Genomic DNA, 17,983 nt, shown 5'->3' on the forward strand with positions numbered 1-17,983 from the left:
ATTATAACTTTCAAATTTAAAGTCAAATTTACAAAAAAATTAAATTTTGTCTATTTGTCTAATATTTTAAAATAATGTTTTTAGTCGCTGATTTTTTAAAATAAAAAATTTTTAAATTTATAAATTTTTTTTACGGAAATTTTGGGTGTATTTTCAAATTTTTCAAAAAATTTTTTATAAATTTGAAAAATTTTAAATTTATTTTAATTTTTGTTTTGAAAATCATTAGGAAATCATATTTTATTATAAATTTTCTACTCTAAAAATATTTTTCATAAATTTATTAATTTTTTTTCAAAATTTTTTGACAGTTATTTTTTATGAAATTTTTTTTACTTTTTAATTTTTAAATAATAAAAAATAAAAAAATAGTAAATAAATTTTTTTTAATAAATAAAAAAATTTATAAAAATTTTTAAATTAATTTATTTATAAAATAAATTATTATTATTTTATAAATAAATTGATTTAAAATTATTTTTATTAATTTAAATTTACCGAAATCAATTTTTAAAAAATTAGTTGTTATACAAATTTCTTTGTAAAATAAATTATTTTATAAAAATTCGTCTGAAAAGCGAAAAATTAATAAAATTATAATTAATTAAAAAAATAATTTTCTAATTAAAAAATTTTTTTTTTTCAGCTCTCACTCATCTACGGAGGTCATTCACTCACTCTGCTAATCAAATTTATTCATCACTTCCAATCACAAATTTTCGTATTGATTTTCCTCTCAAATCGCCAAAATTTCCCTTTAAACATCCAAATGCAATCAAATGAACACCACATTGTTTGAGCAAACAACAGCCAGTAGCTGCCACGAGACACACGAAAAAAAAAGTGTTCAAATTCCGTTCATTTGTTCGACACTCGCTGAAAAAAGTGCAATAAATAATAAATAAACATAAAGTGCAAACACCTAAAAATGCACGAATTGCATTGCTTGCATAGTTCCTTCAGCCAAACAAGCAAAACAAAACGCGCGCGAGCTAATTGAGTATTTCACACCTTTTTTTGTTCGTTCATTGTTTGTTTATTTTATTTTTTTTGCGTCGTATTCGCCTTGTTTGAAGGTTTTTAATTAATTGCAGCATCTTTTTCGTCACTTTTCTCATTAAAGCACGGAAAATTATCTCGGAAAATTAACGAAATAATTATTTTATGAGCCATTTTGTGAACTTTAAGTGCATTAAAGAGCACGTCAGCTTTAATTTTGGAGCAGCAGCGCATGCTTTACCTTTATTTCGAGTGTTTTGCATCGACAACGGTGCGGGGGCGTGGTCTCTGCATTCAATTGAACGTCAGAATGAATGGCTTTCGATCGATATCTGGCACGTAGAGGCACGGAAGAAGTAAATAACGCTCGTTTTTTGTTACTCCAAGTCCAAATTTCATTAATAATATTCAAATAACAGATAAATTTACTTCATTTTCCTTAATTCTATTTTAACTTTCAACACAAAAACATGTTTTCTCTCTCAAAATAAATTGGATTCTCCTGGATTTGTATCGAAAATGTGTTTACGTCGTCGCGTCTTTTGAATTTAAATGGAAAAATATTTTTTTTTTTGTTAACGAAAAATTAAATTTTTAGTAAAGTAATCTTACATGCTAATACGCGTTCTGAAAATGATCAAGGAAAAAGGACGTAAAAAATATTTTTTTATACTAAATCTTTAAGATTAATCAAACTAACTTTAAAAAAAATTGAAAAATGGAAAAAACATTGAAATTTTTCAATGAAAAAATGAAAGAAGGTCCCTATCGAAGGTCTTCCGTTGCTACTTGAGCTCTTGTTGTTTGCACGAAGCAGCAACTTGTTTAATTTTCCGCTCAAATTCCTCCACCTTGATGGCCTTTTCGTGATCAATTTGCGGTAAATCTCCCATATTTTGGTGACTCTTGAAGAAATTCTCCACTTTTTGCTTGTCATCGAATTTTACGCGACGTCCCCCGCTCGCTGCCTGTCCCGGAAATTTAGCTTTAACTTGACGCGTCGCAGCATTTCGTTCGTATTGCTGATAAAACGCTTGTTGTTGCTGACGAATCTTGTCCCAGTACTCCGGGTCTTGCGGTGTCAAGCCGCCGTACATCGGATTTTGACCTTGAACCATCATTTGTCGCTCGAGAACACGTGCCATCTGGAATTTGTTCATCTGGTTGTTGGATTTCATGAATTGCGACCCATGTTGATTGTTGCCGTTGAACTGATTCCACATCGAGGACTGTTGTTGCTGATAATTTTGTTGCGCCCCGTTGAAGGGCATGGCGTTTGCCCGAAGTTGCGACTGCGTAAGGACATCAATGACATCAACGATGCTCTTTCCAGCGAGCATTGCCTTGTTATGTTCGAATTGACGTTGTCGCTCGGCGTTTCCGTGACGCCAAATAGACTCCAGTTCCGCAGCGGAAGGCATCGCGTTGCTTTTCCCGCCGAAATTGAACGATTGTTGCTTGAATTGGTCGAATGCCGTTTGACGATGGAGCAGTTCGAGAAGTTTTGACGCCGCCTCGTTGTTGTTCGAATCGAATTTTGGCTGGAAATTGCGACTATTGAAGTTTTGCTGGATCGGCGGGAACCCGGGAGGTGCTTGTTGATGATTTTGCGGATGATTGGCGAAATGATAGTCGCGATTCTTGTTGTTCGAGTTGAAATAACGCTTGAATCGGGATGCCTGACCATGTTGCTGTTGATAACGTTGATTATTATGATGGTAGTAGTCCTAAAAATTACGAAATTTGAACAAAATTTGAAGAATTAACACTTAAAAAATACTCACAGAACCGTATTCGGTGCCGCCATTCATCTGCGATCCCAAAAACTCATCAAAACTGAAGCCTCTGCTGCTGCCGGAACGGTTTTCCTTGTTCTCCGCTGCATTTTCGGAGCTTTTTGACATTGTCGACGACGATGACTCATGTCTACTTCCCTTATCGTCATAAAATCCATGCAAGTCAATTGTGTCAAAGCGGGATTTGGGACCCGCATTCACCCATTCCGGGAGATTTTCCTCGCTTTTTTCGCGCAACAAGCGTCTATGGTCGCGATTTACCGGATTGAAGAACGAAACTTTGAACTCCCCATCGTTCTTGGCATTGTTGTTGTTATTCATGTTGTCACAAAATTCGCGTCCCGTCTTCTCGCGATAATAGTTGTTGTTGTTTTGATGATACGGCGGGTCCTGATATTGCTGCACTTGGATTGCTGGAGGCGGATTGAATTTGTCGGAACCGCCACTGAGACGCCCACTGCCAATGCGACCTGCTCGATCGATTTTCTTCTGACGCGGTGCCACTAACATAACCTCAAAATTAGTTTTTTAACAATTTTTGCGAAAAAAAAGTGACTTACCAGTTTTCCCATTAAGCCAGAATGGGCGATCATCGGCACAGGCAGGTTTCTCCTTGGATTTCGGGGCATTTCGTAGCGACAAAATGTACTCTTTCGTGTAACGCTTGAACTTTGTCTGCTGCAAGGCGTCCGTCACGTCGTTCATGCCTTGGTGCACTTCGTGCAACAAATGACCATGCTGCTGCCCCATGTTCTTGATCGCGTCGCAAGAATCACTTCTCAAGATATTTTTCCTCGAAATATCGCAAGTTGTGTTCTCTAGTTTGAGACTGATGTTGACCATTCCTTCCTTTTGAGGTTAAAAAAAATCGTAATTTCTCGTTCCAGCACACGTGAAACGTTCCTTCTTTGTGCCTTCTTGTGTACGGGCGTCTGTGTCGTAGCTCGGATCACACCACGTTTTTTTCGTCGGAAGGGGTTTTCACGAGGTTTTGTGTTAAAATTATGTGATAAAATTAGTAACGATGATACTTCAACGATAGTTGGGACGTTTTTCTATAAAATTTCTGTACTTTTAAACAATGATTTTGCAAGATTTTTCACAAAAAGTGCTCGAGATCGCACGTCACACTACCGAGAAAGCCAATAAAATTCCGTAGAATGACGACGGATTACGCAATAGGGATGCTGGCGGGTAGCGATTTAACTCTTTTGAGATCTTTGGGCTTAATTCAAGAATTTTCAGTTTTATCCAAAAATTTAGGCCGCTATAATTTTTTTTTTGAAAATTTTGTCCCATGCCCCATTTCAAAAGCCGAAAATCCAATGGAACAAAATAAAAAAAAGTTAAAAATTTCATCAAAAATAACCGTTTTTTGGTCTATTTTCATAATTTTTCAAAGAATTTTTAAAATTTTTTTAAATTTTTATTATTTTTTTAAAACTTTTGTATTAAAAATGATATTTTTACACGAATTTTCTTCTCTAAATTTTTTTTCGAAAATCATTAAATTTATGTTTTTAAATTTTTTTTTATGATTTTTTTTTAATTTTTAAGTTGAAATTCTTTTAAATCAATTTTAAATAAGCAATTCTTAATGTAGATACCTTAAAAACAACTAAAATATTGATGAAAAACTGTTAAAATTTTGTCATTTTGTATGAAAAAGTATTTCATTTTTTTTTTGTTGCCCCTTTGAAATTTTTTTTGTTGAAATTTTTGGGACAAAAAGTTCGAAAAAATTTGGAGCGGCCTTATTAGCTTTTAAAAAATTTAGATTTCAAAAATTTTGAATAATTTTAGATTTTTTTAAATTCAAAGTGAATTTTTTTTTAGAAAATTTGTTTCAACTTTTATTTAAAACTGGACCCGTAAACCTAATTCTACCTATAAATTTTATGTTTTCTTTCAAAACATCTAAAAATGTATGCAATCAATGTCACTTTTAAAGAAAATAATAGAATTTTGGTCTCTTTTTAATGAATTATGCAATGAAATTTACACGCCATATTTGACTTTTTTTAATTTTCCTAGAATTTTTCTTATTTTTTCACGAATTTTCTTATTTCGTTCTAATTTTTCTGCGATTTTTTAGTAAAAATTTGAACTATGGCGTTATAAAAATTATGTAGATTTTTAAGTCCAAACTTTTTTTATTTTCTAAAATATTTTCCAACAATCAAAAAACTTTTGAAATACATTTTGACTTCGCTTCAAGAATCATTTTAAAGGTTTTTTCGTAGTAATACGTCAGATGTAGCAAAGAAAAGGTTTAAAAATATAGAAAATTGTCAATTGATAAAAAAAATCGTGGAAAGTTAAGAGAATTTCCAAAATATGTCGTGTTGAGTTCATTGCATAACCTCATGACTTTCTATTCTAATTATTTTAAAAATTGCATAGTTTTAGGCTGAAATTTTAATTTTTTAAAAATTATGGGTAAATTTATAAATTTTTAGTATACGGGAAATGCTTTTTAGTTTTATTAGAAAAATTAAGATTTATGCGGATTTTATTTTTTTTATAAATTAAAAAATTCCATTACCTAATATTTTTTTTTAATTTTTTAAAATAATTATTTTGATTTTTCGATTTTTATAAATTTTTAGCAAAAAATTTTGAATTTTTTTTTTATTTTATTTAAAAATTTGCGGATTTTATTTTTTTTATGAATTTTTTAAACTTAAAATAATTATTTTGATTTTTCGATTTTTTTAACCTAAAATTTATTTAAGAGAGATAAATTTTTACCTAAACCCCAAGTTTTTAAGCAAAAAATTTTGAATTTTTAAAAAAATTAATCAAGTCACCCCATTTAACGGTAAAAATTCATTCATTTGTCAAATTCATTCAAAAATCTTCACATAGAAAAACCGTTACAAAAATTAAAAACATTAGAGTTTTTATGAATTTTTCACATTTTTTCTGAATTTTTTAGCCTTGTAATTATATAAAAGTTAATCTTTCAACAAATTTTCTCAAACTTTGCTCAAAAAATCACATGACAATGAAATTTTTTAATATTTTTAATTCTTTGTTTACATTTTCATTCATTCGAAAAGATAACAATTCTCTGATTTTTTTTGCAAACATTTATTAACATTAAATCTTTTAACCATTTCAGACGTTAAATAAAATTGCTCCACGGAAATAATTTTTCTCGACGAAAATCCTTGCCGGAGTCTTCAAAACAAATTGTCAAACTTGACATTCAGGCAGTTCATTCAGTACGAAGAGATAAGACGAGACGTGATGTTGATTGTAAATACGCGAAACTAGTCAAAAAAAAAAAGAGTGTGAAGAAAATTCAAGTAAATTGCCGTATAAATGTGAAAAATTCGATCTAAATGATTAAAACAAATGGAATAATTCGCAAACTAGCAGGTGAGAAAAGTGCCAAGGAAGACCTTCGATGCCTTGCGACGAAAAAATCTCTTGTTTTGTTTGCTCTTTAATCCACATATCGCAGACTCATCACACAGATAATGATAAGAAACGTCTCCTCTTGTCTTAATTCATTTTTCAAAATTTATGGCATTTATCTCATCCTCCGAATTCCGTGTGGAATTTTGTTTATTTTCGTCGTTCCAAAGTGACGTGACGCGAGTGTTTTGATTAAATCCGACGATTATGCGACTCGCGTCTATTGTTGTGTTGATTTGTGCACCTTCACAATCAATTGACATCAATTTAGTTCCGTCTTTTCATCTGGTCTTTTCGTTTTAGGATGCAAAAAGCCACTCGAGACGACGTTTTTCAAAGCGGGCTTCTGCACGGGCACGACACCGACATCGTCAACGAGTCTAAATGAGGCACCGGTATCGAAATTTCGACCCAAAAAGGCACTGGTTGTGAGCAAATTGACGAAATACGAGTTCGAACAGATGCGCCATCCGATAATGAACGAAGAAGAGTTGGAAAAATTCCTGCGGAATCGCGGCACGGACTACGAGGCGATGTTGTATTACCATAATTTGCACAAAAACATCGAATTTGAGGTGGCGAAGGAGTTTAAGGATCAAGGAGTTGACGTAAAAGTGGTGAATCGCTTAAATATTTGTCCGGATAATCATCTCAAGTGGGCAGATATCATCGTTCCCGTCGGCGGTGATGGCACATTTCTTCTGGCAGCGGGTCGAGCAAGTCCATTCTTTACGGAACGCAAACATACGCCCGTCATGGGGTTCAATAGTGATCCGAAACGCAGCGAGGGACGACTTATGCTGCCGAAACAGTACTCGACAAACATCCCGGATGCCGTAAAGCGAATTCTCACGGGAGATTTCAAGTGGATGCATCGTTCTCGTATCCGAATTACGCTCCTCGGTAACAATGCAAACATTCCCTATCCCATAGATATGCACGAGTACAATGTAGGACCCGTGGATCACAAAGACGTCTTTATCGATAGTCCTCCGGTGCTGCATAAGATGAACGAAGCGCATCACAAAGAGACGAAACGGATGTTGCCGTATCTGGCATTGAATGAGGTGAGAATTTTTGAACCTGAAAAACGAAAAAAAAAATTATTAAAATTCATTTTTTCCATCAAAAAATGATAAATTTTAAGGATTTTTAACAATTTTTCACAAAAAATTAAGGAACTGTCTCCAAAAATCTAATTTTTTGGAAAAATTTCTTAGAATTTTAAAAATTTTTCAAGAAATTTTGAGAATTTTCATTGAAAATTGTTCTAAAATTTATATTTTTTAGGTTTTTATTGGTGAAACGGTGTCAGCTAGAGTCTCACATCTCCATTTGCGCATCGATAACGCCGAAAACGTCACAAAAACGAAAAGTTCAGGACTTTGCGTTTCAACGGGGACTGGATCGACGTCCTGGCATACGAGGTAAACTCCTTAAAATTCCATTTTTATCAATTTTTCATTGAATTTTATCCATTTTTCATTCCCAGCATCAATCGCCTTTCAACAAAAAACGTACAAGAATTACTGGACATTCTCAAAAAACAGGCAAGCATCCTCAATGGAGTCGATCCCTCGAAAATTGCCGATGAGTTTAACAATAATTTGGTTTTTCCGCCAGGTAAATTTAAAAAAAAATGTTTTTCATTCAATTTTTCTGTTAAAAAAATTTTTTTTAGACGATCCTCGCCTTTGTTACTCCATCCGTGAGCAAATTTGCGTGGGAGTTTGGCCAAATCCGAAAGGTTTGGAGTCCCGTGGCTTCGCAAAGACCTTTTTTGTCAAGTCTCGGTGCATTGATGCCAGTCTCGTAATCGATGGAAGCATCGCGTATCCATTTAACGATGGTACGCGAGCTCTTTTAGAAATTCATCCGGGAGATGCCTTACTAACAGTTAACTTGAATGAGTGATAATCCGACGCTGATTGCGGAAAACGATGCATTTAATTTCCTCTCGAAGCTATTTTTATTACATCACAACATTTTTTCTCAATACTCAATTTCAGGTGCAATTTTTAGAATTTTATACGGAACCAAAGTGAAAATTTATTTTTTCAAAATTTTATCGAACGGCTTCGAAAGCTGTACAAGAATTTCGTTATTTTGAATAAATTTCCAAGAAATTTTAAATGTTAAAAAAATTTTATTAACTTTTTTTCTTCATTTTTTGACCTTTTTTGTCCTTCAGTGGAGTTATTTTCGGGTTTTGGATTTTTTCGGATTTTTTGTCGAATTTTTCACCTTTGACCTTTTTGGGGCGTTCGAATTTTTGTGCGTCAATCGATTTGAAACGTTCATCTTGCATCATCGGATTTTGCTCCTTTTTGCGTCTTATTGCTTCTTCTTGATACGCTTTTCGGCGTTCTTTTAGTTTTTTCTTCTGTTCGCGGCGATATTTTTCCTCCATTTTGTCGGGATCCAAGCCTTCTTCTAACCAACGTTTTCTTCGGTAGTTCTGGATGCGCTCGTCAAAGTCTTTTGTGTCGAGTTGCATTTCAGCTTCGCGTTTCGCGACACTTACTTGCATGAAGATTCGTTCAACGAGACGTTCTACAAAGAAAAATTTTTGTGATTTTTCATGTTTTTTAGACATAAACGGGGAAATTAATTTAATTATTTGACTTTTTGTAGATTTTGAAGAAATAATTACGGAGAAAAAATGAAATTTTTTGACATTTTCTGAATTTTTTGATTAAAAAAACCTTTAAAAAAATCAATTTTTCATTAAAAAATAAAAAATATTTTAAAAATTAATTTAAAATTTTTTTTTTTGGCAAATTTGTCGAAAATTTTTTAAATGTTTACTTAAAAATTTTTTTAAATTCGTATAATTTTTTTTTAATTTAAAAACTTTAGATTTTAAGTCAAAAATGTTAAAAAATGACCAAATATAAAGTCAAATAATTAAATTTCGTCCCCTAAATTACTTACGATCAATTTTATGTTCCGACAATTTGGTTCCAATTTGCTCCTCAACCTCCGCCAAGTACTCCAAGTCTCTCGGAAACCGAAAAATTGAGATCGCTAACCCATCTCTGCCAGCTCTTGCTGTTCTTCCGACGCGATGAATGTACTCCTTCGTGAATTTAGGTAAACGATGATTCAAAACCAGCTGCACCGAGGGTATATCCAGTCCTCGACTTGCCACATCGGTGGCTATTAACACTTTTACATGCCCAGATTTGAATCTAGCTAAGGCGGCAACACGTTCCTTTTGTCGCATAAAGCCATGAAGACAAACATTCTCGAAGCCGATTGCATTTAGCGTCATCGAAATGAGTTGGCAGTCCCTAAAAAATTAAAATTTTTAATAAAAATTGATAAAATTTGACAAAATTTGTCGAAATCTGGAGAAATTTGTCGAATTTTGACGAAATTTTGCTAAAATTCGACTTTTTAACATGAAATTCAAAGTCTTACTTTTTGGTATTTGTAAAAATAATCACATTAGCTCGTTCGTTCTCCTCTTTGAACTTCCTCAGCGTCTCAATTAACACCATATCTCGATCGTAGTCCGCACACAAAATATATCTCTGGTCCAAAGTTTCGACCGTTGCCACTTGCGACTCTTGACTCCACTCGAGAACGTCTTTGCTAATAGGAAAAACTTGCGATTCCTTGAGAAAATCCTTCAACGTCGCCGAAAAAAACAAATTCTGACGCTTTTCCGGCAACTTTGCATTGATAATTTTCAAGTTTTCATCGAAACTGCCGCACAAAACGCGATCTGCCTCATCCACAACCAAAAATTTCAGTGCATCAAAGGAAAATGTGTCGCATCCTGTCAAATGATCCGCAAGTCTTCCCGGCATCGCAACTACTACATGCGGTCTTTTCATCAAATTTTGACTTTCTTCGAGCATGTCGGTGCCTCCGGAGATGACGGCAACCCGCAATCCCATCGATTTGCCCACAACGAGAAACTGTTCGGAAATTTGGTAGGCGAGTTCGTGCGTTGGCGTCAACACAAGTGCGAAAAATCCCGCAGGCTCCTCACTCAGCTTCTGAATAATTGGAAGAGCAAAGGCGAAAGTCTTGCCAGAACCAGTTTTTGCTGCGCCAATGACATCTTTTCCAGCGAGGATTTCGGGAATGCAGGCTTTTTGGATGGGCGTCGGCGTTGTCAAGCCAATTTTTTCGATTTGTGTCAGCAGCCACTTCGATAAACCAAAAGATTCGAAGGTTTCCGACATTTTAAGGCATTAATTTCTGTGAAATTTAATTTTTTAATGAATTTCGTGAATTTTGAAAATCAAAACAATACCACGTGACACATTTTTGAACGCCTCATTCACAATTTTGAGTTGTATGAAAGTGATAAAAGTTATCAATTTCGATCGTCTCAAAGAAATTTGAGCGATTTTTGAGGAGTAAGGAATTTTAAAGCCAAAAAAATTTGTTTTGAATTTTAATCCGTGTAATTTTAATCAAATTCCCGTGAATTTCTGGCCCGAAAATTGCAAAAACATCACAAAACGCCTCAACAATGGGTAAAAAACCCAAAAAAGAAGACGAAATGTCCGAAGAATACAGGAAGAAGCGAGATCGGAACAACCAGGTAATTTCTCAGTGGTTCCTGCAATCGTCGACGAGTATTGAATCATCCAAGTTTCGTCATTATTTTTCTGCTTTACGACGTCATTTCCGCGAAATTTGCATTTTTTCCTTTTCGGAGTCACGGAAGACATCAAAAAGAGCTCGGAATGCAATTAAATGAGAATTACGTGCAAAATCTCACATCGATACTGAAGAGAACGCTGTGGCGCACTTACTTACAAAAGATGATGAAATACTTCCGAAAAGTTTGATAAGCAGCCGTTGTACGTGCTTCGTGCATGTAAATTGTTTGTAAACAGTGCGTTCAAGAATATTCAAACGCGTTCTACACGACTTTTACTTTTTCGGTTCGTTTCTCGTCCGTTGCTCAGACAACATTTGATCGCCGATCGGTACGCACACAAAAATATTTTATTTATTTACGAGTCGTTCATAAACAAGGCGCAATTTCTTCAATTTCGTGACGTGATTTGTTGTTGTCATCAGTTACAAAATATTTTTTTGATCATTTATTTTTGCGCTGTTTACACCGAAGGATCGAATTTTTGCTCGGTTCTTAATTTTTTTATAGTACAAATTTTTTTTCTTACAACTTTTGACCAAAAATTTTAAAAAAAATGACGTGTCTCGTAAGTTTTTCCTCAAAAATAATTTTAAAAAATTAAAAAAAATATTTTTTTTATTCCTTAGGCAGTGAAACGCAGTCGGGTCAAGTCCAAGCAAAAGACGGAAGAAACAATCGCCCGTGTCGACCAGTTAAAGAGCAAAAACAAAAAATTAGAAGGAAAAATTGAGGCTTTGAATAAGCAACTGGCATTCCTCAAAAGTCTCTTCTTGGAACAAGCGATGGCCAAAAAGGACAACATCGACATGGAAAAACTAAAGGAAATGCTGGCGGATATCGATTCCGACGACGAAGATGCCGAAATGGAAAAAGCCTAAATTTTTTAAGTTACTTTAAGTTGACAAGTATTTTAAAGCGTGAATGGATGAGCAAATGAGGCGCAGGTGTTTCAACATTGCCGCGAAGAGTTAAACATGAAACGCTGATTAATTATTGCATCATATTACGAACTCTCAGTAATTACCTGATGAATTTGTCAGAATAGTAAATATATTATGTGTACCTCGTACATGACACATGGCGTGACGTGATTGTAACCTTGATGGATGTTAATTGTGGAAATTTTTAAAAAATATTTTTTTTTTGTTAGAATTATTGAAAAAATCCTTAATAAAATAATTTAAAATGAATTTTTATATAGAAAAATTGTTTTTTGCGTCGTCTTGTTTGAACATGTTTCTAAGAAATGCATGAATAGTTCGGTTTTATTTCATAATGTTAAATTTTTAACGACGTTTTGACTCATCTTTCACAATGTGTTGTTGGTGCAGGCAGAGAATTGTGGAAGAAATTTGTTTATTTTGCGGTTTTGTGGTGAAATTTCGTGTGAAAAACATTAAATTAGCTCTAAATCGATAAAATTCTACTAAAAAATCTGAAAATAAGAAGAAAAAAAGTTTTAAATTTTCAATTTTTTTTTTAAATTTTAATAAAATATTAAGAAATTATCTTTCAAAAAGGAATTACATTAAAACATTCAAGAAAATTTAAAAAGTTTTACTCAAATTCTGATAAAAGAGAATTGTTAAAAATAATTTTATGAAGAATATAACGTAAAATTTTAAATAAATCAGTAAAAATGTGTACGTTTAATAAAAAAATGTGTCCTTAAGTCTAAAAATTCATATTTTAATCGCATTTCATTTAAAAAAACTTAATATGAAGCTAGCTTAAAGGATTTTTCAATTACATAAATTTTAAAAAAATTAAAACTTATCATAAAAATAATATTTAAAGTGAAAAATTTTAGTGTTAAGTATTAAAAATTTAAACTTTGATAAGTCAAAATTAATAAAAATTGGAATTTTAATCATAAGTTTGATCTAACTAAGCTACAAATTGATTACAAATTTCATTAAAAGCCTTTTTGTGATGAAATTAAGCCAAAAATTTACTTTAGTAAAATCTTTGACACAAAATTTGAACTTTTAATGAGTCAAAATTAACAAAAATTAATAAAAAGAGACAAATATCTAATAAAAAGTCACAAATTTATGATAATTTTATTAAAAACCTCTTTTTGTGATGAAAATTTATCCTTTAAAATATTTCTGATTTAAAATGTGAACTTTAAACAAAATTTTAATGAATGAAAGTATTGCTTTTTAATGTGCAATACACAAACAACAATTAACTTGACAAGACATTGAACCATTTTGTGCAATGTCACGTGATGAAATTGCAAAAATAATATTGTGAAACTCTTAAAATTGCACAAAATTTCTCAAAAAATCAATTAAAAAAAATTACAAAAATGGACTAAGAGACTTCATTTCTTAAACTTCAGGAAATTTTAAATCAAAAAAAGTTTTTTTTTAAATTTATTTTTAAATATTTTAATTTATTTTTATTAAATTCTAAGTCGCTTTTATTGCCACTTCTGATGCAAGATCCAGACTCTGTTTCGGATAGAACTTTTCCTTATGACGAAAATTAAATTTCGCTCCTAGAAGTGAAGTTTTGCAAGCATAACAATCATTATGGTCCTCCGCTGGTTGTTTCCAAATCATCGGTCTCTTGTATTGAACTCTGTGTTTGGCTCCAGTTAAAAAAGTGTAGCAAGGACGGCAAATAATTTTTGGTGCGTAATTTTTATCTAGTACGGGATTCATTCCATATAATTGAAAATATCGATTTTTCGCCTTTTCCGTAAAATTGCGTCGAATTTTATGAGAATCTTTACGTTCAGGAGTAAATAAACCACAAACATTACACAAAACATTTAAGGTTTCCTCACATTTTGAACGTTTTGATTCCATTTTCGGTATTTATTTCACAATGTTCAAAGATTAACTGATGGTCAAAAGTCAAAAACTTTCGTTTTTATTTGTTTTAAAATGATTCTAAGGATACCTTATGAGTCATATTCGATGAGCTCACCAGAAAAAAAAATTAAATTTAAGTACTTAGGATTTTTGCGTTTATTTCTCTTATTTGACTCTAAAATTTAAAAAAAAATTCAATTAAAAATTCAAAAATAAAATCATTTTTTTACAATAAATAAATAACTTAAATCTAAAATATTTAATGCACTGTTTGTATACGAAATATTTGGTTAGTCGGCATCTAAAATCAAATATAAAAATTACTGGTACATGTTTTAAGTATAAAAAGACTCTAAGTAAAATCTAATCGGAACTAATAGTAAAATATACAAAAATTGCATATTTTTATTTGGTGAGGATGAACACTGTCCATGGAATTTTTTGAAACCTTCTTTGCAAGCACAAATACCAAATTTGCATTCCGCGTTGGGCGTTATACAATTTTCCGAACGATCACATCGAAATCCAAGCAATGTCGATGAAACGCATTTCTAATTAAGAAAAAATGTAAAAAAAAAAATAATATTTTTTTAAAAATTTTGTAGGTAATTTATTTTTAACTTTTTGTCCTTTGCCTTATTCAAAAATGGGAGAAATATATTTTTTTTTAATTTTTCTCTATTTTTAATTTTTTTTTAATTTGAAAAATTTTACAAAAAATTAGTAAGTCGATTGTCATAAAAAAAATTAAATTAAAAATTATTCAAAGAAAATGCAAAAATTAAATAAAATTAAAAATACATGTTTTAAAAAAATTATTTTAAATGAAAATTTTTACATAGCTTTTACTTAAAAAGTATTTTTTAAAAAATAAAATTCAACAGAGAAATTAATTAAAATTTAAATTAGGTAAGTATTAAAAATTATCAAAAAAATCACAAGAAATTTTTTTTTTTTTTTTTTTTTTTTTTTTAATTTTCGAATGAGAAAAAAGACAAAAAGTTAAAAATAAATTACGAAAAGTTAAAAAACAAAAAATACTCACATAATTCACATCATGATACCCTTTTGCACAAACACAAGTATTATTTTCGTCACATTTTGAACATCCAATTGTTGTAAGGCATTGGTCATCAATATTACAGCTATCGTATAATTTAGACGCAACTACAAAAAAAATTTTAATTCAAATTTCAAATCCCTTTTAAAACAATCAACTTACTTTTAAGACACCCGTTTTTCTCCAAATTCATAATGTATCCCGCGCGGCAAATACAAGTTTCAAAGCACATCGAATTTTCCGTAATGCATTCTTCGTTCATCGAGCACGGCTCTCCCAAATACGTTGTTTTGTGACAAGAAGTCCGGTTTGCATTTGTATGACTTGAAAAAGGACATTGACACCTTCCGGAACGACAAACAGTGTCATTGCCAAGACAGTTGGAGGATACTTTGCAGTATTCGCCAATCACTTGTTTGTGAAAATTATGAGTTAGTCAACATCATTCGCAAGTTATTGAGAGATAAGTGTAACTTACATGCATTTTTGTAACAAGTACCTCCATCGAAATGACTATTTGGTTTGCACCTGCATGTGCTATTTATGCAATCAGCTTCCGTTCCAAACGATATTTGACAAGCTTCGCGATGAACGCATGGCTCTCCGATTTTTGTGGCAACTGAAAAAATAATGCCGTTATATGTTTTTCATGAAGCAAGAAAGAAAGTTTTGAAGTAGGCGCCATTCATATATAAAATTAAGGAGGAGTTCCAAATCACAAAAAGATAAAAATTTGAGGAGGGGGTCATTTTACAAGTAAGGCTGAAGACTCTTACAGCCTTTTGAATATTTTTAGATTTATTTTGATGAATTTTCTAAAAAATCTTAAAAATTAAATATTTTAAGTATATTTCAAAAATTTTATTAAGCTCCAAAGACTTATGCTACTGAAAAAGTGATGATTTTCAGCACACAAGAGCCTTAAAGAGAAAATTATTTCCCATTGGAGTCTAGACAAGGTACAGAATATTTATATTTGGAATACGCCTATTTCTACAGAATTGACGAAAAAAGCGTTTAAAACCTCTTTGCAAAAAAGAACGAAAAATAGGAACCCACAAAATTACGATTTCATTTTTTAGAAGAAGAAAAAGTAAAATAAGCTATAGATATGTATGATTTTTTTTGCAATGATGAAAAATTAAAAAAAGGCGGTTCATATTTGTAAAAATTGAGAAGTGTTGAGGGAAAAGCGGTAGAGCGCAATTTCGAAAATTGAGCTTCAAAATTATTATGGCAGCAAGATTGAGGAAGACATCTCGATTCGAAATAGAGAAATTGTCTAGGCGCATTTTCGTGTTCCTTGTAGCTCGTTCTCCGACTTTGAATTGGCAAGACTTATGGAATTGGCTGTTAGTCCCTTTTTATAATTGAAAAAAAAGAGCTGGCTGACAAAGGATATAAGAACTATCGATATTTTATTTTGCCAAATGAAGCTACTGATCAACTACATAAAGACATCATGAGTAGACACGAAACAGTAAACAAACGTATGCGTCAATTCAATATTTTGCACCACTGTTTCAGTCACAATAAGTCGAAGCATGTAAGATACTTCAATTCTGTATTAAATATTGTGGCATTAGTAAAAGCAACTACAACCATATCATTTATGAAATTAGAGACAAGAAATTTCATTCAATGAACAATATTCAGTGTGGTACAAAGGTGTCAGACTTTTTAATGAAATATCGAAACAATATAAAACAGACTGTGATAGTATTCAAGAGTTTAAAAGAAACGCATTGAATTACGTGAAAAGTGCAATAAATTTGAACGTTTAAAAGTATTCCTGCCCAAATCATCGCAAGATGGACCTGACATCAACAATAACAACTCAAAGAACCAAAATATGAATTATATCATTCGATAAAAGTTTTATGACACTGAAGTGGACCTCCTTCCCCATGTTTACGTCAACCCAACCAAACCATGTATCTATTGGCGAAAAAAAAAATAAAAAATGAGAATTTAGTATCATTTCTCCCGCATTTCCCTGACCTTACCAACCAACGTCATAAATGAATGGCGCCATAAAATATCTTAAGTTCATGTTAATCAGTTCAATTAAACAAACAAATATACGCACCTTTGTGGCATGTTTTTAATCTATTTTCTTCAACAATGAAAAAACCTTCTTGACAAATACATTGTCCAAATTCACAAAACGCATTTGACGTACAATTTGCATTGGTGATACACGTATTGGCCGTTTCTACGGGAACAATCAAAATCAGGTCAATTGTTGTTAAGTATTAAGTATTATTATTATACAATACAATATCTATATATACACACGTGTCGTACTTATATAAACTACTAATGTTAGATCGATATACTTATTTTTTTTATGATTTACATCCGATGGTTTCGGTATTAATAAAAATCGAGCGAAAAAAAACATAAAAAATTTTAGAACACGTACTTCTGTTACTTTGGATGATTACTCCATCATTCGTTATTATTTGACAAGTAAACTGTTGCAAGACAAAAACTAAAAAAACAGCTATTTGTAGATGTGTTCCGCACATTACAACTGTTTTCTTTTGTTCTTCAAATATAAGTATAAGTCAATCATCTTCTTTTTACGATTTTTTTTATCTTTTCAATATTGCCATTTTTGTTTTACGCACTTTATCGTTTCTTATAATGCGTAATTTATTGTATAACTGTAAATAATTCACAAATTTCTCCAAATTTTATATTTTCATTTCTTTTCTTTTATTATTATTTTCATTTGATATCGTTGACCTCTAAAAACACTGAAGATTCAAATTACGAGACAAACACAATTTTTTTTTCTGTATAAATAACGGCACCAAATTTAATTTTGATCAAAACTCGGATAAAAATTAATTTTAATTGTTTAAATACTGTCCGAATTAAAGAAATTTTTAAAAGAAGATGTTTTCCAATTTTGTTAGTGTTTCGTCGCCTGTACTAGCTAAACTAAGAGTTCATAGTTGAACGAGTTGGGTTTACTACTAGTCTGAATGGCAAAATGTAAATAAATACATCATCGTCATTTAGTATTGTTCCTATAGGTATTTTGGACTATTTTTTTGTTCGTTGTACTTGAATGTACTTAATGGTTCATCTATAGGTACGTCGCAGTATTTTATACGTGATATTCAATAAATATCATATTCATAATAGATTTGGCTTCACTCGTTTACTCAATTGTGATATATGGAGTACATATTAAGTAAATATAATGCTCGTCTCGTCTCGTATGTTAACAAGCGGTTTTCAATAC

General features: G+C 31.7%; 5 protein-coding genes across 7 annotated transcripts; 2 read left to right on the plus strand and 3 right to left on the minus strand.

Moving 5' to 3' along the window:
• Positions 1–1,401: 1,401 nt before the first annotated feature.
• Positions 1,402–3,943, minus strand: LOC134830345 (uncharacterized protein DDB_G0283357-like). Of its 2 annotated transcripts, none has more exons than XM_063843795.1 (3): positions 3,356–3,943; positions 2,784–3,298; positions 1,402–2,690 (listed from the first exon to the last, which is right to left on the minus strand). In XM_063843795.1, exons 1-3 carry the CDS (start codon positions 3,636–3,638, stop codon positions 1,785–1,787), a joined length of 1,704 nt encoding a protein of 567 aa, XP_063699865.1. In that variant the 5' UTR covers positions 3,639–3,943; the 3' UTR covers positions 1,402–1,784. The 2 variants fall into 2 exon arrangements, with proteins under 2 accessions (XP_063699865.1, XP_063699864.1); XM_063843794.1 differs by having other exon boundaries at positions 1,402–2,726.
• Positions 3,944–6,009: 2,066 nt separating this feature from the next.
• On the plus strand, positions 6,010–8,132 carry LOC134832504 (NAD kinase 2, mitochondrial). The gene is made up of 5 exons (XM_063846555.1): positions 6,010–6,179; positions 6,522–7,285; positions 7,509–7,645; positions 7,711–7,841; positions 7,900–8,132. The coding sequence occupies exons 1-5, from the start codon at positions 6,143–6,145 to the stop codon at positions 8,130–8,132; spliced, it is 1,302 nt and encodes a 433-aa protein (XP_063702625.1). The 5' UTR covers positions 6,010–6,142.
• Positions 8,133–8,358: 226 nt separating this feature from the next.
• LOC134832503 (probable ATP-dependent RNA helicase Dbp45A) lies at positions 8,359–10,493 on the minus strand. Its single transcript, XM_063846554.1, has 3 exons — positions 9,642–10,493; positions 9,153–9,511; positions 8,359–8,771 (listed from the first exon to the last, which is right to left on the minus strand). The coding sequence occupies exons 1-3, from the start codon at positions 10,412–10,414 to the stop codon at positions 8,368–8,370; spliced, it is 1,536 nt and encodes a 511-aa protein (XP_063702624.1). The 5' UTR covers positions 10,415–10,493; the 3' UTR covers positions 8,359–8,367.
• Positions 10,494–10,582: 89 nt separating this feature from the next.
• On the plus strand, positions 10,583–12,032 carry LOC134832505 (CCAAT/enhancer-binding protein gamma). Of its 2 annotated transcripts, none has more exons than XM_063846556.1 (2): positions 10,583–10,779; positions 11,469–12,032. In XM_063846556.1, the coding sequence occupies exons 1-2, from the start codon at positions 10,708–10,710 to the stop codon at positions 11,718–11,720; spliced, it is 324 nt and encodes a 107-aa protein (XP_063702626.1). In that variant the 5' UTR covers positions 10,583–10,707; the 3' UTR covers positions 11,721–12,032. The 2 variants fall into 2 exon arrangements, with proteins under 2 accessions (XP_063702626.1, XP_063702627.1); XM_063846557.1 differs by lacking the exon at positions 10,583–10,779 and adding an exon at positions 10,993–11,407.
• A 1,782-nt stretch (positions 12,033–13,814) lies between these two features.
• On the minus strand, positions 13,815–17,942 carry LOC134831263 (prion-like-(Q/N-rich) domain-bearing protein 25). The gene is made up of 6 exons (XM_063844942.1): positions 17,153–17,942; positions 16,817–16,942; positions 15,206–15,346; positions 14,890–15,138; positions 14,713–14,834; positions 13,815–14,218 (listed from the first exon to the last, which is right to left on the minus strand). Exons 1-6 carry the CDS (start codon positions 17,256–17,258, stop codon positions 14,003–14,005), a joined length of 960 nt encoding a protein of 319 aa, XP_063701012.1. The 5' UTR covers positions 17,259–17,942; the 3' UTR covers positions 13,815–14,002.
• Positions 17,943–17,983: the final 41 nt, after the last annotated feature.

The sequence above is a fragment of the Culicoides brevitarsis genome, chromosome 2, assembly GCF_036172545.1.
Source record: "Culicoides brevitarsis isolate CSIRO-B50_1 chromosome 2, AGI_CSIRO_Cbre_v1, whole genome shotgun sequence".
Taxonomy (NCBI): Eukaryota; Metazoa; Arthropoda; class Insecta; order Diptera; family Ceratopogonidae; genus Culicoides; species Culicoides brevitarsis.

Excerpts from the sequence above, each read along its gene's own strand:
- LOC134830345 (XM_063843794.1), bottom strand. The coding sequence starts at position 3,638 with ATGGTCAACATCAGTCTCAAACTAGAGAACACAACTTGCGATATTTCG. Across the intron at positions 3,299-3,355 it reads CTGGCTTAATGGGAAAACTG|TGGCACCGCGTCAGAAGAAA; the intron begins GTAAGTCACTTT and ends AGGTTATGTTAG. Across the intron at positions 2,727-2,783 it reads GCGGCACCGAATACGGTTCT|GACTACTACCATCATAATAA; the intron begins GTGAGTATTTTT and ends CGTAATTTTTAG.
- LOC134832504 (XM_063846555.1), top strand. The coding sequence starts at position 6,143 with ATGATTAAAACAAATGGAATAATTCGCAAACTAGCAG. Across the intron at positions 6,180-6,521 it reads AATAATTCGCAAACTAGCAG|GATGCAAAAAGCCACTCGAG; the intron begins GTGAGAAAAGTG and ends TTTTCGTTTTAG. Across the intron at positions 7,842-7,899 it reads TAATTTGGTTTTTCCGCCAG|ACGATCCTCGCCTTTGTTAC; the intron begins GTAAATTTAAAA and ends AATTTTTTTTAG.
- LOC134832503 (XM_063846554.1), bottom strand. The coding sequence starts at position 10,414 with ATGTCGGAAACCTTCGAATCTTTTGGTTTATCGAAGTGGCTGCTGACA. Across the intron at positions 9,512-9,641 it reads ATTTTTACAAATACCAAAAA|GGACTGCCAACTCATTTCGA; the intron begins GTAAGACTTTGA and ends TTAATTTTTTAG. Across the intron at positions 8,772-9,152 it reads GTCGGAACATAAAATTGATC|AACGTCTCGTTGAACGAATC; the intron begins GTAAGTAATTTA and ends TTTTCTTTGTAG.
- LOC134832505 (XM_063846556.1), top strand. The coding sequence starts at position 10,708 with ATGGGTAAAAAACCCAAAAAAGAAGACGAAATGTCCGAAGAATACAGG. Across the intron at positions 10,780-11,468 it reads AGCGAGATCGGAACAACCAG|GCAGTGAAACGCAGTCGGGT; the intron begins GTAATTTCTCAG and ends TTTATTCCTTAG.
- LOC134831263 (XM_063844942.1), bottom strand. The coding sequence starts at position 17,258 with ATGTGCGGAACACATCTACAAATAGCTGTTTTTTTAGTTTTTGTCTTG. Across the intron at positions 15,139-15,205 it reads TACTTGTTACAAAAATGCAT|TGATTGGCGAATACTGCAAA; the intron begins GTAAGTTACACT and ends TTCACAAACAAG. Across the intron at positions 14,219-14,712 it reads GGTATCATGATGTGAATTAT|AAATGCGTTTCATCGACATT; the intron begins GTGAGTATTTTT and ends TTTCTTAATTAG.